This window comes from Scedosporium apiospermum (genome assembly GCF_000732125.1).
Source record: "Scedosporium apiospermum strain IHEM 14462 chromosome Unknown SEQ_SAPIO_0086, whole genome shotgun sequence".
NCBI lineage: Eukaryota > Fungi > Ascomycota > Sordariomycetes > Microascales > Microascaceae > Scedosporium > Scedosporium apiospermum.
In genome coordinates, this window is record NW_015971787.1 from 743,335 (window position 1) to 760,669 (window position 17,335).

A 17,335-nucleotide genomic window follows, 5' to 3' on the forward strand; every position below is an offset into this window, starting at 1 on the left:
TATATAATAGAATTTATAGTTTATATAGATATTTCTCTTTTAAACTCTCTTTAAGTTAATTATATTTTTAGCTAACTAATTAGTTAATTATAAATATAACTAACTTATTAAACTTCTATTTAATTAATTAATTAAATAAGGTCCTATTTAACTTTTTTTTTATATAACTTATAGTTTTACTATATTATACTACTTTCTTGTAACCTGGTCGTGGCTATGTCGTGATACTAAGAACGTTCCTTTTTTTACTAATATTCCTATTTTTACTATTATAATATAATTTTAGTAAAAGCTTAAACTAATTATTATATTAATATTATAATAATAATTTAAATATAAGTTAGCTAGTATTTTAAATAATAGTATTATAATAACAGTATTAGTATATATATATTTTTTAATTTCTTTTTAATAATATAAAAGTAGCGCTACTTATAATAATATTAATTAGGAGGCGGAATATCTTATAAGTTTATTTTAGAAGCCTGCTTTAAATAGCTGCCGGACCGAGTCTGTCGCCTTATCTTATTTACTCTAGAGTAGTGTTAAGTCTATAACTGCAATACTAAAGTCCTGTCCACTGGAAGCCAGGAGGTACAGTAAACGACTCCTTGGCGCACATTGTCTGGGCATCTCTCCCGATCTGTACTTGCCATTGGCCAGGCTCGGCTCGCCATGATGAAGTCAATTCATCCCAATGCGAGATAGCGTCTATCTTGTTGTTAGCGGGATACCGAACTTTTAACACAGCACGACTTACATTTGTCCATCTCAATAGAAACAGTTTCAGAATGCCCAGGTGACAGTACAGCGGTCTTAGCAAAGGCTTGTAGAGTTACTTCAGGGTGTATAAGGGAGTTAGAAGTCGGAGGTGGGGGGGTGGTGTAGAAGTGGACCGAATGAGCACCGGGAACCGACCCAGTGTTAGTCACCTTAGTAGAGACGTTGATCCGCCATGAGCTGGGCAAAGCGGATGCGGAGGCAGAAACGGTGAGTTCAGAGTACTCAAAGGTGGTGTATGACAAGCCGTGGCCGAAGGGGTACATGGGATCAATGCCTCTAGCGTTGAAGTGGCGGTAGCCAACCCAGATGCCTTCTTCATAGTAAGTTTTGGTCCTGGCCGACTTGAAATTGAGATTTGCAGCGATGTCAAGCTCTCTCTTGGGCAGACTAATTGGTAACCTGCCAGAAGGATTTACCTTCCCGTAGACGATGTCGGCAATAGCATTTCCCGCTTCATTTCCGCCGTACCAAGGCCATATAACCGAGTCAACGTGTTTCAGCCAGGGCATCGATACGGCGGAGCCTGTCTGCAGGACGACAACCATTTTGGTGTCTGGAGCCTCGGTGGCTACACGATGAACAAGGTCATTTAGCCGGAGAGGCAGAGACAGGTTGGGCCTGTCATAGCTTTCCGATTCCCAATCTTGATCTAACCCAACAACCAAGACAGCCACATCCGACGCTCTCGCCAGCTCGACAGCCTTGTCAATTGTTTGGTCTTCGTCGATGACCGGTAGGGACCCGAGCTTTATGCCAATGAGTTGCAATGGCTGGCTGTCTTGTCCTGGAGCCAGTGGAGGCTTTCTGGAGTCATGGACCAGGCGGAAGCGGTAGACCTGAGGATTGAGTTAGCGAAGCAACGTAAATATCCGGCCACGGCTTATCTATCAACTTACTTTGTCCTTAGTCACTGGGACCGTGATTATAGTGCCATTTCCTCCGTTTCCAAAGAAAGAAGAAGTTCGTTTCTGTCCTTTGGACAGGTCGGCCACTAGCTCATCGTCGAGATACAGCCAAGCTTGACCAGTGACACTGACTTCGAACTGCCAGTCACCGGTAATTGATGCGGTGAATAAAGCACGGATCTCAGTGAAGTAATCTTCCCCCAAGTCTGGATGGTGAAAATCGGCGAGCATGATGTCTGAGTTCTTCCAGACCTCAGAGACAGCTGGCCGGCTCGCCTGCCTACCGCCGATGATGGCGTAGTGAAGTATATCGAAACCTGGTGTGGCACCGTCCATACTGGTGAACTCTTCACCAAGGATGGGCAAGAACTTGGAACCCTTGCAGCCCAGTGTATACGATAGCTCAACGCGGTCTGGTTTGTTGTCGACTAGGCCCTGCCATGGCGAGACACACCAGGCCGGCCGAAGCCTTGCACTGCCACCGCCCATAATAACAGCGTTCTTGGCATTGGGACCAATTACGGCTACCTTGCCCTGCCGAATGGGAAGCGTTGACTGCTCATTTTTGAGCAGTACGATGCCCTCGTTACCGATACGCCGTACCAGGGCCGCATCCGCTTCCTGGTGCTCCTTGCGTGTCCATTCTATGGAGTCGTCTTGGCCATAGACGATATCAGGGTTCAAGGAAGCAAGCTTCTGGACCCATTTCAGGACCGTAGTGACTCGCTCATCGAGTGTCTCGGGTAGAATCTTATGAGCATTGATCGATTGACGCACCAGCTGCAGTTGACGCCAGCGAGGTTTTCCGGGCATTTCCAAGTCGAGTCCGGCGTTGATGGCCTCGGCAACAGAGTATGTACCCATCCAGTCGGATATGACAAGTCCGTCGAATCCCCACTCAGTTCGGAGAAGTTGTTTCAACAGCCAGTCGTGCTCAGAGCAGTGGGTGCCGTTGAGCTTGTTGTACGAAGCCATGTACGACCAAGGGCTAGCGCGGGCTTGTGCTATCTGGAAAGGCCGAAGATAAATCTCCCGGAGCGCTCGGGGGCCAATTATGGAGTCCTGACCCATTCTCTCATGCTCTTGATCGTTGGCAACGAAGTGCTTGATGGTTGCGCTGATGCCTTCGGCTTGAAGAGCCTTAATGTACTCGGAGGCCACGATACCGCTAAGGGTAGGGTCCTCGCTAAACGATTCGAATGCTCTGCCTCCGAGGGGACTTCGGCAGATGATGACGGTCGGCGCCAACAAACAGACTGAGCTCCTTGCTTTGGCCTCAGCGGCGAGTAAGCGACCGGCGTCGCTGGCAAGGGCCTGAGAGAAAGTGGCAGCTAAACAGGTTGCATCGGGAAGAACAACAGCAGGGGCTTGGTTCATGTCAGAGCCAGGACAGTCTGCGGAGATATTAAGCCATTACATTACTCACTCATCTTGGAAAATGATTGCCCTCGGGCACCGTTGGGTCCATCTGTAACCTTTACACTAGAAAGAAACCGTCAGTAAGGCTACCACGGAAATAAATAGCCAGACAAGATCCTTACGAAGGAATATTAAGCCTGCGTAAAGCCACGGTCCTACCAAGCCAAGTCAGTAAGATAAGCAGAGACGATTGCGCATTTGCACCCACCTCCACCAATCCTCCCCTGCGATAAAAGCCACCTTCTCCGTGAGGGACATGTGACGAACAAGATCCTCGACAGAGGCTGTCAAAAATGACCGATCCATTCCCGTGTTAGCCATTATGATGTATCTTTACGTTGGATGTGACTCGTGCTTTGTTCTTCTTGTAAGAACGGGGATCAGAGTAGCAAAGATAATAATAACGCCGGAAACTGGCTTTATTGTTGCCCCTGTCGCTGGATACAGTTCCAACTAAATGCTTGGGGCCTACGGCATCTCCCCGGAATCTCCACCACCTGTGGGGTAGCGAGTTGCATCAAGAGGTAACTCGTGGCTCGGATGTTCCCCGAATCTAATCTAAGTCAGCACTAGCCTTTACCCTCTCATATTCGTCCCTTTTCATGCCCACTTTTTCCCCAGATTTCACTGTGGACCGACCCAGTTGATCCAAATTTTCGAAACGGACTGGTCAGTCGCTCTGAGCATTTGATCTTCCCGAATCATGGCACAACAAACTTCTTCGTTTTCCAACATACCCAGTAAGAACATTCTAAACGAAGGATGGATCTTTGCAATTACAATGCCACTAACACCGTTGACAAGACAATACCCATAAGAAGTGGTACAAGGACCCTTGTCTCAAAAGGAACATCGCAGAATGGTGCGGAGTCCTTCTAACCGTCGACCAGCATGGCTTGCTTGCTAACGCAGCCTCATCAGTTTGGGATTGTGTCTCGTCATATTCTATCTTGTAAGTGACCCCATCTGCTAGTCCGGAGAGCATCGCACTGAGACATCTTGAATAGGGTTGTGAGTAAAGACCGTAAACAAGACGTGTCTTTCATCAACTGACTGAACCATAGATGATGCGAGCCTCCTCAACGGGTTGCAAGCTGTTGCCTCATGGGGCGAGTTCCTGGACGATCCGAAAGGCCCCATCCTAGGGCTCTACACTGCAACCCTGTATCTCCCATCAATAGTCACTGCTTATCTGGGTGATTTTGTGTCTCAACGCTTTGGGCGAAGACTTGCCCTGACCTTGGGGACTTTGCTTGTCCTGGCTGGTAGTCTCATTAATGCTCTTGCTGTAAAATCTGAGATGTGGGTTGCTGGTAAGTCTATCCTCCTTTGAATTAAACTAGGCTCACTTTGAAACGCGCCTAGGCCGGGTTATCATAGGTGCTGGGGGTGGGATGGCCAAGGTGGCTGCCCCAGCTCTCATTCAAGAGATTGCCCATCCTCGTTTGCGACCGATGCTTGCATGCTGCTATTATCCCTTCTTCTACTTTGGAAGCCTGCTATCGGCTTTGTTATGCTGTAGGTCGTCTTCATTATCATCGAGTCGTTGATTGCCGCGCGCTAAATTACGTACGCTACAGTCGCAAGCCTCTACATCCCGGGTAGCTGGTCTTGGAGGATGCCGTCGATATTCCAGGTTCTGGGGCCGTTATTGGTACTCGTAACGCTACTAAGCTGTCCAGAATCTCCCAGAGTGAGTTATCAGGCCGACCGTGTAAAATATCCTGTGGTTAACGAAGAATCGTGTCTTAGTGGCTAGTCGACAAGAACAGACTAGCTGAGGCTTTAGCTGTACTGAGCAAGCACCACGCTAACAATGTCGTTGATGACCCTCTCGTCCAATGGGAGTTGGCCGAGATCCAAGCTGCAATCGAGGAGGAACGTGCCATCCATCAAGTATCGTATCTAGACTTCTTCAGGACACCTGGAAACCGGCGACGCCTTGTTGTCCTCTTGTCCCTATGTATAGGATCTAACTGGGTAGGAAATGGCATTATCTCTTAGTAGGTCCGCAATGCTCAGCTTCTTCACACTATTCCACTAAGATGTTGTCTTGCAGTTATCTTACGCCCGTGCTTCGCTCCATTGGCATCACTTCGCCGTTACGGATCACGCTCCTAACGTCCGGTCTTGGTAGGTTGTCAAGTCTCTCAGAGGACCCGTCCAGCTAATGGAAGAGATTGTAGCTATCTGGAACCTCATACTGGCATTTGGTGCAGCGCTCAACGTCGAGCGCTTTGGCCGTCGTCCTCTTTTCCTACTATCTATTTTGGGCATGCTCATATCGTACTGCTTGGTTATGGGCTTCTCAGCTGGTTTCGACTCAACCAAGAAATCCGGACTGGGCATTGCCGTTATCCCAGCCTTGTTCCTGTGAGTAATGCTTCGCACTTGGTCATTCGGTTACAGAATCTGACGTGACTCAAGATACTACGGCTTTTACGACATCGCTTGGACACCGCTGCCGGTCCCGTATACAGCCGAAATTCTGCCTTTCAAGCTACGCACCAAAGGGCTCGCTATCTTCACTTCCGTTGGTACCATGGCGAACGCTTTTAATCAGTTTGTGAACCCCATTGCTCTGCAAGCAATCACATGGAAATAGTACGTAACATACTGGAGACGGCCAAATTTCAGTGACTGACTCAGGGATAGTTATGCTGTTTATATTACGATTCTGTTATTCTACCTGGTTTTCGCCTACTTCATGTATCCGGAAACCAGAAACTATACAATCGAAGAAGTCTCGATGCTTTTTGACGGTCCGGATGTTCACGCCGAGAGACTCAACGAGCTTGCGATCCTACAGGCCGAGAAGAGCAAAACTGGGACGTTTGAGCACCGCGAGTAGGGAAGAATGAAGAGGGGGAGCAAAAACACCATTTCCTTATCAATGTGACACAGGGACTCAAATGAGTCTTCGGAGTGCAGCGTACAGTACAAATCCAGTCAAAGAGTAATGCATATTCGTGCTCAGACCTCCTGGTAGAAAACCGTCGACGTGACGCCAGATGGGGATTCTCTCATCATCTTGTCGAGTAAAATGATACAAAGACCGCGAAATCATGGCCCCGATGATGGAGGCAGAAAAGACTGGGTAAAGTCGAAATAGCCCCCGAGGTCCAGGCTTATCTCGCCCACCGGCACGTTCTGGCCTAGAAAGGTAGAGATATCAAAATCCCAGTCCGGCTCCGGAAGGTTAGGCTCTGGCGCTGCCGAGCTATTCATATGCCGCGTCAGCTTACAGGATTAAGACGAAGACGACATCGGGAATTCAGTAGTTAACACATACCCGGCGATTATCCCTTCGTTATCGACAGAAAGCCCTGCGTGGCGTGTTAAGTCGCGACAAATCTGGGCTATCCAGCCACAGATATTAGTCGTGGATAGGTTATTCGCCTCCATCAGTTCAATGGCTTTCTTGAGATAGTGCAAGAGGACAAGCCGGTCTATTGGCAAAGGCTGCTCTAGCCGAGCCGTAAGTATCCGAATGAGAAACACTGTCGCTTGGCCGAGTATCAGGACCACATACTATTGGCGGCGGCCCACGTTAGCGAAGACACATACAGAGGTCGATGTGTACTCACATCTGCACCATATCGAATAAGTGGCTCGTCACCGGATGACTCAAGATGGCCTTTGACAATGGACACGGCCGCATCGCAGGCTCTTGTCAGATATGCCGTCGGTACCTGGTTTTGACGATGTTCATCATCCCCTTTCGCAGTGACGAGGTTTAACGAAAGCGAGTTCAAGCACAGCCTAGCATGCTCTCCATACATCACCACTAGTTTGGCGTATGTGCCGAGAGTGACGGCATCGTAAGATCCTAGATAGTGCGTGAGCGTCTAAGGTCGAAGAGCCGGAGAATGCGAAAACTCACCACCCCACGTCCATTGATGCTCCCACTCGTCTAATCGCGGGTTCATATCGGACAGAAGGGCAGAAACATTACTCCACGCAGCAAGTTGATAATCATCTTGCCGGTTGTTTGGCTGCAAGTGAGCGGTGCGAAGGCCAGAGATCAAATCCCACGTTATCTATTGCCAGGGCAAGTCAGCAAGCCAGTAAAGGAACAGCAACGAAAAACTCACAGTAGAAAGTTCAACAAGACTAGCCGCGTACGCCGCCGCTGCCAGATCGACTTGAGCTGAAGGTCCCAACATACGTGCGACAGTAAGATATTGCCGAGAGCAGGCAGCGATCGGCATGGCATGTGGACGACCAAATCCAAGGCTAAGTGATATGTCATATCTGCGAACAGGAATTAGATAGTGGATCGTACATAACAAGGGTGGGCAGCGCATTACTGGTTGAGCATTAGCCAAGTGTGCCATTGGTGCAAGACACTATTGACCTCGTCAATGTTTACGTTGGCGTCGAGAGTGGTAAAGCGTGAAATAAATGGACGATTCAATATGTCCGGTATTCCAATTCGATGTGCCAGGCGAGTACACAGCCCTGTGATCATCCACTGATCTGCTGATTGTCCTTTACCTCTAGGTATCCACACAGAAAGCAGCAGAGCAGCTTGCACGTCTGATAGTTGATGTTGTTTGCGAAGGAGGACAAACCCCAGGTGCGCATTAGCGAGATCAGCAAGGCCCTCTAGGGCGTTAGCCGAGATGGGTGGTAAAGTTAACAGAGTAGGCTGTGTCCTCCGATAGCTAGGGTAATAGCGAGCGGCAACGGCAAGGATGCTGGTGAAGAGAAATGGTGATGAAGATCGAACGTGGTCGAAGTGGCTGTCAAGGTCCGTGTACTGTTCCAAGAGTGGGAACGACGGATGACACTTTTGAAAAAACCTACATGAGACGTGGATTAGGTACGGTTGGGTAAGTGAGGTGGGGAGTGATAGAAGGTAGCACCACATGACCTACAATCCAAAAAGCGCTCTCGCCACCATCTCCCCAATAATACCTTCGGAAATAGGCTCGCTCTGCAAGTGCACTTGAGCCCTGTAGTGGGCCAGCCCGAGAGTGGGTTGAGCGGCGATACCACCTAGGCTAGGCTTTGCTGGTTCTTCAGACCACACTGTGGGGTGGGCCATCAGAGGAGGAAAGGGCGCGACGTTACGTTGCAGGGCGGCCCAGCGGGACTCGAGTGTCTCTGACATTCTAGGATTGGCCGAGGAGCTGCGCAAAGAATTAGGAGTAGCATCCGAGCCCTGGCTTTGGGCAGCTGGGCTGACTTGTTTGGGAGACGAGACAAGGTGCAGAGGTTCATTCACGTTGACTGATGAGTCTGGAATGGCTTGAACCCCAAGTGAAGGACCCGACAGTGGAGGTACTGAGGCATGGGCGCAACTATCACCCACAGGTTGCGGGTTCTTTAGGTGGCTCAAACTGGCTGCCAGATCCGCAATCGTCTTTTCGAGTTGAGAGAGCCGCTGGTTGGTTGCCGAAATGCTCTGCTGGGAATCCCATACCCGATCACCAAAGTCACAGTCGGCGCTGGCCCGTTGGCAGGCACCGCAGGGATGACCGCCCATACACCGAAGCTTTTTCATGCGGCATCTCTCGCAAGCTAACGCGGTGCGTTTCGTCCGCTGTTTCGGGGCCTGTCTCTCGTCGCCAGCTAGGGCGGCGGTTGAGTTGCGACGCTTTCGGGTCTGCCTAAGACTGCTAGCGTCTGATAGAGGCGGACTGGCCGACATGAAGCTGTATTTGTTAGTTCAGTTGGCGCTACGATTGGTAGATAGGTTCAGAGGCAGTGAGTGTTGGGAGAAAACGGGTCATCCCATTGATCTAATAAATCTTTGAGGGATCTACCCCCATCGCAATCAGACTTCAAAAACACTACACCCATATTACGTAACTTACCTAGGTAAGTTAGTACATCTTATAAATGGCGAGGTTGTGCCACTAGTTACAAGGTACCTTACACCTAGATTTGTCTCGTGACATCGTAGTATCGGTACAAGAGAAGAAAGAGCATATTCATACACGCTTCGTAGTTCGAGTCCAGTGAGATGATTCATTGCTAAAAAGGAGTTATACACTACGAGAAGATTGAAGGTGGATCAGGTGCCTAACTACGCGACAGTTGGAGATAGCCAAATCAGGTTGTATTGTTGACATATCAATATTAATAAGTAAGCACTAGATATCACAGTTACAATAAAGGAGTTTTTACTGTCGGCCAGTCCACCAGGTCTTTCAATCTCTACAGTGGGGGGCAAAAAGTTTGCAACCCCCCTTGCAACATTTTGCAGGGCTGGAGGAAGAACGCAACCAGGCTAACCAGTAAAAACCGAGACTTGGGCGGGGGGGTTGCAAACTTTTTGCCACGTAGTGTAGGTCTCTAGGAAATACGACGGGCCATCTCGGTCAGAACCAACGTCGACGACGATCAGCATCGAGATACCGAGCAAGTGTTCAGACATTCGATCAGGGTCAGTTTATTTTCCCTTGTCTTCGCCCTCGGCCATAGAGACAAATGCTTCTTTGTCGTCGCTGTGGCTACCTCTGCTGCGCTCAAGATCTATAGGCTCGCCCAAGGGATGCCCCTTCCTATCGAAGTCGAAAGCCCTCGCAGCATCTTCAGCCGATAGACGCTTAGTTTCGGGGAACATCAAAAAGATGAATACGAAATAGAAGAGCAGAATCGCAATATATACGGCGTAACTGAGTCCAAGCGGTAAGCAAATGACACCAATATCTCAGGTTTAAGCGCGAAGTACTCACTATCGCCATGCAATGCTCTTAAGGGCTATCGGGTTCACGAATTGATTGAAAGCATTGCCCAAGGTAGCTGTGCTTGTGAAGAGGGCCATGCCTTTGGATCGAATAGAGAAGGGTAAGATCTCAACCGTATACGCGATCGGGAGAGGGGTGTATGCAATGTCATAAAACCCAAAATAGCTGGGTCGATACGGTCAGCGTTAGGCCTATCGGGCTCGATCTAAAGAAGAACTTGCATAAAGAGAAAAGGGATGACAGCAATTCCCAGTGCGCGGTTTTGGGTGTTTGCGAACCCTGCGGATAAACCCATAACGACGACGTATGAGCACAACATGCCTACAGTCGATGTGAGAAATAGAGGTCGGCGACCGGCCTTGTCGCAGTACACAGAGGCGATGGCGGCGAGTATCAGATTCCACACCGCTACCGACAGGTTAGCAACAGCTTTCAACAGGTTTTCAGGGACGGAAATGTATTTACCAAGCCCGACGTTAATCAAAGTGATCTGAACTGGGGCAGTGATGCCGACAGATCTCAGGACAGGTGCGAGATAGCTAAATAATCAGTCGGAAATCTCATTCTGGCGGCAATTCAGAGTGCAACTTACTAGGTGATGATGCCATTGCCCATCCAGTTTAAAGAGCACGCCAAAGCCACAAGCGTAGCCAATCGCTTCCTATTTCCGGGGGTCCGCAGGAAGTCCAAGAAACTTGCGTCTTTCTGTGACATCTCCTTTTTGATAGCATCGTTAATTTGTTCCATCTCAAACAGTACGAGGGCATCGTTCTCATCGCCATTAGCATGCATCGCGGCGAGGATTTTGTGAGCTTGTTCTCCCCGGTTATTTTTCATGAGCCACTACATACAAGTTTCTGTGAGTTCTCCTGACGCCATTTACATGTGCCGGGGATTTTCTTACACGCGGGGATTCCGGGCATAGTACTGCCACAATTATGACCGCAAAGGGACCGAGTATCTGTATCAGCGACGGAAACCGCCATCCCCAGGTACCAGGCACGTATAAACCAACGTCTACACACGAGGGTCAGTTCAAAGACCTGATGTCGTCAGGCCTCGCTCCGAAAACTCACAGGTCATTAGAGCCGCGAAGAAGATTCCAAAGTAGGCAAATGTTTGGTAGCAGGAGCCAAGAATAGGTCGAAGCCGAGGGTGGCTAATCTCCTGAATGAGCACGGGAGTCGCGACTTTGATTATACCAACTCCTGCTCCCATAATAGCACGACCTAAAACCATTCGTGATTAGTCCCACTGCTATATACACCCTCTGGAGGTGAAAAAGACTGCCTTACCGGCGCACCACATGCCGATAGAGATGGCAAAGGTATTGACAAGGGCTCCAAGGATGAGAACCATGCACGCGATGATGATGCACCATCGTCGACCGATTTTGGTGGAGAGATAGTCACCAATGAACGATGTGAAGATGGAAGGAAGGAAGAAAGAAGCAGCGTAGATGCCAAGTAGGGCACCGGTAGGTTGTTTGAAGTAGCTGGCGAAGAGTTAGAAATCGACAGCATGAAGACGTGAGTAACAAAGACACTACGGTAACATACCTTTGCCACGAGGGCATGGCCTGAAAGCCAGAGAGAAGACTTGCTTGGTCTTGAGGTTGATTAGCAACCAACCCGTCGAGCATCAGGTCCGTCTTCACTTACATCCCTGTAAAGGTGGTTAGCTTTGTAAACCATGTAAGTAGCAGAGAACGTCAACTCACATTAGTAGCTATTACAAGGCAAAGCCCAAGACCCAAGGCCACGTTTCGACGTAAGCCAGCATCCTTGTACCAGATGGGATTGGTATTGTCTGGCAGCAGATGGTCAACAATAGGTACGTTGTTTGGTCCATGCAATAAGGCTTACTCGGGAGTTCGTGCCATTTGACGAGGGCCATTTTGAGAATAACTTCGGATGTAATACTTTTCGCACTCAATGTTGGGACCTTTGTCGTTCAAACAGTCTTGAAATTCCCCATGGGGATCCCCACGGGGTCCCCATCTAGGGTTTTTATGGAGGCCGTGATTTCACTTCTCATTCTTCGTTGTCCGATCGGGGTGCATGAGGAGAGGTCGGTTGCAGGGTTTTCGGGGAACTGCCGGGACTTTCCCAGTCTTGGCGGAGAGGTACGTACTCTGCCACTTGGGGGGGATTCGGGGAATTGCCGAGTCAGTACAATTATCATGACTGGACGAGTATCCACCTAACGTGGCGTTTGGTTCGCTGGCTTTATCCTTATATAATGATAATTTACTAATATTGTACTAAAGTTGGCCTCACGCTGTCTAATTCCTATGACGAGAAGGTCAAATCTCCAAGGTTTTTGGGGGACCTGCCGGCCTAATCTAAATCTTGCCACGTTGGAGCGACCGCTGCACGCCCCGGCCCCCCTTTTTTTTTAAAAAAAAAAAGAAAAGGTTACGAAGTATTATAAACTATAAAGGGTTTATTAATATCTAAAACTATCTTAAAGATGTAGAGATCAGTATTGTGATAGGGAAAAGGGGTACAGCAGTGGAAATGGTGACGTTCTCTCATGGGACCTCAAGAATAGAGGCGGAGAAATATTGTTCCTTACCATGGGCCAGGGGCAACATGGTTGTTTCCTTTCTTTTCTTTCCTCTCTCGAGGGAGGAAGAAAAACAACAAGGTTTTCAAGTTCTTCAAGTATTCGGTTATTAATCTTTCTTTCAATTGACTTCATTATTATTATTCTCATGGATCATCTGGTGTGGTGACTCCAGACAGTTCTTCTATTGTTTTGTGTGTCCAAGTGTCCTGTATTTGACACTTACATGATTCTTGGCTTCCCCCTATTTTGGAAGCCTCCTTTTCTTGTGATCCGGCCCTATTCCCGTTGATCAACCATTCCGACGTCCCATTACCATTCCTGCAGGAGGAATTGCAGCAGCTCCCTGCAGGAACCATTCTAGACCATTCGTTTCCTTTTCGTTTCATTCTTGTTGTGTGCGGGCAGGCTGCACTGCTCCATTTCAATGGTCATTAGAATAGTCTAATGGGCAAGTGGGATATTGAGAAATCATTAATCAGTCGGAATCTATATTAGGATACTTTATATCTAAAGAAGAGAAGAGAAAAGATAGAAAAGAAGTTAAAGTGAGGAAAATAGTAAAAGAAAGTGTCCTAAGTAACTCTCTGGCTGATAGGGAATGACTAATTGCTTGCTGCTGCTATGTTGCCCTTTGCCTGCTTCTGTGCTGCTGTCCTTTCTTAAGATCTATTCTATAAAACTGGGGGCTGCTATTGCTTTTCATATGTAAGTGAGGGCTGGATGTGTGGCATTTTGGGCTTCTGCGGCGGCACCGATCTGCAATGCGGTGGCGCTGCCGCCAGTTGCCCTACGCACCAACACAATATTATAATATCTTTAGTTTAACGAGCTGCGACTATTTCCAATGATTTTCCCCAGATACCGGAGCCAGTTCTCCCCGAGAACCTTTCGTATTTTATCTTCACTCCATCCCTTGCGCGCCATTGCAACCGCCAGCTCGGCTCTCTTAGCTAGAGGGCCTAGAGGCTTCACGACCTTCTGACTTCCCCATGGTGTCAGTTGTCGCGCGTAACCTTTATCCTTGTTGCACCAGACCAAGAATTCACTGGGCCGTTCGTGACCCTCGCTGGCATCTGATCCAATGCCCACTAGGTCTTCACCAATGAGCCCAATGACATAGTCCAGAGCGTCTACGTAGTCATCGATTGTGCTGTCGTTTCCCTTGGCCATGTGCGGGCCGAACTGGCTCAGCCCCACGAACCCGCCTTTGGCACCGAGTGCCTGGATGAGATCGTCGCTCTTGTTCCGTGGGTGGTCCTTTAGACCGGCTGGCAGGATATGGCTAAAGCACGGAGGCTTGCCCTCGGGTGCATGTTCGATGACGTCGATCGAGGTTTGCGGACCTACGTGACTCAAATCGCACACGATACCAAGGCGTGCCATCTCATCGACAACCTCACGGCCGAAGCCGGTGAGGCCGGAGTCGCGAAGTTCCAAGTATCCGGCGCCCGAGTAGTTTTGGGTGTTGTACGTCAGCTGCATCTTGCGCACGCCGAGATCGCGGAATACGCGGAGGTAGTCCAACTGGTCTTCGATGCCCGCTGTGTTTTGCCAGCTCAGTAGCACCGCCGTCTTCCCGGCGACCTTGGCGGCGCGGATGTCCGCTACCGAGTGTGCCTGCACGATGAGGTCGGCATGCTCCTCAAACCATTTCTTCCACTGCACCACGTTGGCGATGGATTCCCGGAACCCCTCCCAGAGCCCGCACGTACACGAGACGCCGGTGAGACCACCCGCGCGCCATGATTCGAAGATTTCACGGGAAAAGTTGCAGATATTAAGACCGTCGAAGTGGATAGTGTTGGCGTAGAGGTCGCGGGCCTCGGATTCTGTGACCATGCTGATCGGTGGGGCAGGGGAACGGCTAAGACGTTGTTGCGTCAACTGTTAACTTGCCACGAGGTGAAAACGAAGTCGAGGGTAAGTCTCGCCAAGCTAAAGATCATAAATAGTATTGTAACTATTATGCTTGGGTGAAGCAAACTTCCGAGAGATGAAAGATCCTGACAGTTTCGATGTTTTACTCGAATTTTTTTTTTTTTTTTTTTTTTTTTTTTTTTTCTCCTTCTAGTCAACAGCAGTAACGTCATTCACTCACAGTTACGCGGAATCTCCACACACTTAAGGAAACCGGCAATATCGTACGTCTCCTAGCGTCGGGTGGCCTCCGACAACCCATTCGCGATAGTAATCGCTGAGCCCAACTTGGAAAAGTCCGCAATGTGAGTAATCCTTCGGTCAAAGCGTCGGCCCCACCCCGACTTGGTTCCAAACTCCCACTCCCAAATTTTACAACTCTCCTTGAAGACAAGCCAAATTTTGCGGTGTTCTCTCTCCGAGTAGAGTCTCTCCTTTGGGGTCTAAGCAAACGTTCTCATCGATAGCGGCCCGCCTCAACGATGACGTTATCGGCGAAACGGATAACGACAGTTGGTGGTGGGAATGCACAACCCATAGTCGCGTCTACGTACTGGATTGATTGTATTTTCCATTTGTGGAATAAGGCAAGGGCATGCAATGTTCTCGTCGTAAAGGTATTAGGGGGGCTTCGACTCGACTGTTTTATATAGCCCACTGTTTTTCTCTATCCAGGTGTATAAAGTCTCATGGCTTATCTTTTTAGACATGTTTGTTTAACGAATATCCGTTCCACTTTGCGAGTCGTTCCTCCGCCCTCGAACAACTCGTGAAGGATGACTGCCCACGCGGACCCAGATCGGTCGTCGGACCCGCCCGTCTCGGCCGTAACCCAGAAGACCTTCGTAGCTACTGCTACTAAAACGGCGGACACAGACAAAAAGGAGAACGCCGATGCATATGTCACCTCCGATACCAACAGTCTGGCACAGACTCCACAGACTCTTACGTTACGCCAGAAGTTCCTTGCAGTCGTATGGGATTCTCTAGATAAGAGCCCCGAGGAGCGGGCATTTGTTGCCAAGGCGGACTGGTGGATCTTGAGCTACTGCTGCATTTCCTATTTTGTCAAGTACCTGGATCAAACGAATGTAAGTCTACTTTTTTAAGAATAGTATAGCGGGTACTAGCCGGAAGCTGACGACGATCACTGAAAGATCTCCAACGCCTATGTCTCAGGTATGCGAGAAGATCTTAAGCTTACCGGAAATGATCTTAACTACCTAACGACGTGGTGGAATGTCGGGTATATCCTCGGCCAGCTGCCTTCCCAGCTTGCCCTCACCCGGATCCGTCCGTCCGTCTGGTTGCCAACGCTTGAGCTCATCTGGAGCTTCATCGTGATGGGCATGGCCGGTGCGAAAAACGTCAAAACGTTGCACGCTTTGCGGTTCTTCACCGGCTTCCTCGAGGCCTCGGCGTATCCCGGTATTATGACGCTTTTAGGTAACTGGTACACGCCAAGCGAGTTGGGCAAGCGAGCTTGCATCTTTCAGGCTTCTTCAAGCGCCGCCCAGATGTTCTCGGGATACTTACAGGCCGCTCTGTATAAGGGCATGGACGGCCGCGCAGGGCTCCGGGCCTGGCAGTGGCTCTTCATCTTTGATGGCATCATCGGCGTGCCTATCTGCCTCTACGGTTACTTCGCCATCCCTGACGCGCCTACGGGATCGCGAGCCCGGTGGCTTAAGCCAAAGGATCGCGCCATGGCCGTCGAACGCATGGAGAAGTGCGGTCGAGAGCCCATGAAGAAACTCACGTGGCGCACCATACGCAACATTGTCACGAGCTGGCCCGTCTACCTCTTTTGCTCCATATTCATCGCCCATGTACTGGGCATCCGAATCTACAGCTACTTCAATCTCTGGCTTAAAGCCACCCGTCGCTACACTACCGAGGAGGTCAACGTCATCCCGACAGCTGGGTATGCCTTGCAGATCTGTTTCACTTTAACCTACGCTTGGACGTCTGATGCCATTGGCCGCCGATGGCCGATTATAATCGTGGCGTGCCTAGTAGCCATCATCGGAACGATTATTTTGTCTGTGTGGCCCGAGGACAACATCCCCGCCATGATGGCCGGGTGGCTCCTCACGTTTTGCGAGACTGGTGCTGGGGCGCTCATAATAACGTGGATTAACGAGATCTTGTCGCATTCCGCAGAAGAGCGCGCCCTCGTCATCGGCGTTGTCGAGACGCTGGCTTTCACTTTCCAGGCGTGGGTGCCACTGTTCGTGTATAACACGGGCCAGGCACCGCATTTCCCGATCGGTTATGAAATGGCCACTATGTTCTTTGGCCTCGAGATTGTCTTGACACTGGTCATTTTGTATTGCGTGAAGAAGTGGCCACAGGGTAAAAGGGAGAGGGAGGAGGTCCGGGATTGGAGCAGGGATGGAGGGGCCGTTTGATCGTTGCTTGAGAAAAAAAAAACAAAAAAGAAAAAACCTGTAATAGCGATAGAGCTCGCTATCTTAGGAGTGCTGCCCTTTGCCTTGTCTCACTTGGGATGGGCATGGATTACATTAATTTCGGTAAACTTTATATAAGTGTGAATCTTGAGCGTATTTGCTAGGTGGAATGTCGATTTGTTGACGTTGGTTACGATCAGGTTTAGCAGCTTTCGAACGCCCATCGTCATGTGTTGCCTGGAAGTAAAGAAAGAAAAACACTGAAGATGGCTTTAAAGTCATCTTAAATTATTGGGCTGGGAAATTCTGCTATAGGGTTCAGACTTCAAAGTGTAATAGGGACCTCTTGCTACGCAGCTAATTTGAGGATATATTGATCTCCAAAATCTAGTTCTTCTCCTGCTTCCAAGCTTTGAAGTCGAACCCTAATTCCTCTAGCCGCTTCACCTCTACCCTCTTCATCCCCAATTTTTGACTCGCCTCTTTAATAGCAGGAAACCGCTCCCGCACCCACGCCTTTTCCTCATCCCAATACGGCGCTTCCCTTCCGTGCCCTTCTCTCTCTAAACCATGTAAGGGGGCTGCTTTCGAGGACAGGTCGTGCAAGCGGTTGATATACGCCACGTCCCTC

General features: G+C 49.3%; 5 protein-coding genes and 1 pseudogene across 5 annotated transcripts; 2 read left to right on the plus strand and 4 right to left on the minus strand.

Annotated features, from left to right (window-relative positions):
* Positions 1-565: 565 nt before the first annotated feature.
* On the minus strand, positions 566-3,428 carry SAPIO_CDS2447 (putative beta-glucosidase I; the record flags this gene model as incomplete). The annotated part of the gene is made up of 6 exons (XM_016785462.1): positions 566-711; positions 761-1,619; positions 1,680-3,055; positions 3,115-3,170; positions 3,230-3,262; positions 3,316-3,428. 6 exons carry the CDS (start codon positions 3,426-3,428, stop codon positions 566-568), a joined length of 2,583 nt encoding a protein of 860 aa, XP_016644838.1.
* A 382-nt stretch (positions 3,429-3,810) lies between these two features.
* Positions 3,811-5,958, plus strand: SAPIO_CDS2448 (uncharacterized protein; the record flags this gene model as incomplete). The annotated part of the gene is made up of 10 exons (XM_016785463.1): positions 3,811-3,847; positions 3,912-4,059; positions 4,115-4,122; positions 4,172-4,420; positions 4,790-4,800; positions 4,860-5,008; positions 5,167-5,240; positions 5,294-5,480; positions 5,535-5,711; positions 5,763-5,958. The coding sequence occupies 10 exons, from the start codon at positions 3,811-3,813 to the stop codon at positions 5,956-5,958; spliced, it is 1,236 nt and encodes a 411-aa protein (XP_016644839.1).
* Positions 5,959-6,170: 212 nt separating this feature from the next.
* On the minus strand, positions 6,171-8,763 carry SAPIO_CDS2449 (uncharacterized protein; the record flags this gene model as incomplete). The annotated part of the gene is made up of 8 exons (XM_016785464.1): positions 6,171-6,327; positions 6,400-6,638; positions 6,695-6,936; positions 6,991-7,147; positions 7,202-7,343; positions 7,393-7,416; positions 7,682-7,852; positions 7,988-8,763. The coding sequence occupies 8 exons, from the start codon at positions 8,761-8,763 to the stop codon at positions 6,171-6,173; spliced, it is 1,908 nt and encodes a 635-aa protein (XP_016644840.1).
* A 744-nt stretch (positions 8,764-9,507) lies between these two features.
* Positions 9,508-11,701, minus strand: SAPIO_CDS2450 (uncharacterized protein; the record flags this gene model as incomplete). Its single annotated transcript, XM_016785465.1, has 9 exons — positions 9,508-9,733; positions 9,794-9,970; positions 10,120-10,213; positions 10,271-10,344; positions 10,398-10,617; positions 10,882-11,034; positions 11,101-11,300; positions 11,365-11,461; positions 11,671-11,701. The coding sequence occupies 9 exons, from the start codon at positions 11,699-11,701 to the stop codon at positions 9,508-9,510; spliced, it is 1,272 nt and encodes a 423-aa protein (XP_016644841.1).
* Positions 11,702-13,192: 1,491 nt separating this feature from the next.
* On the minus strand, positions 13,193-14,215 carry SAPIO_CDS2451 (annotated as a pseudogene; the record flags this gene model as incomplete).
* Positions 14,216-15,069: 854 nt separating this feature from the next.
* On the plus strand, positions 15,070-16,704 carry SAPIO_CDS2452 (putative pantothenate protein; the record flags this gene model as incomplete). The annotated part of the gene is made up of 2 exons (XM_016785466.1): positions 15,070-15,384; positions 15,451-16,704. 2 exons carry the CDS (start codon positions 15,070-15,072, stop codon positions 16,702-16,704), a joined length of 1,569 nt encoding a protein of 522 aa, XP_016644842.1.
* Positions 16,705-17,335: the final 631 nt, after the last annotated feature.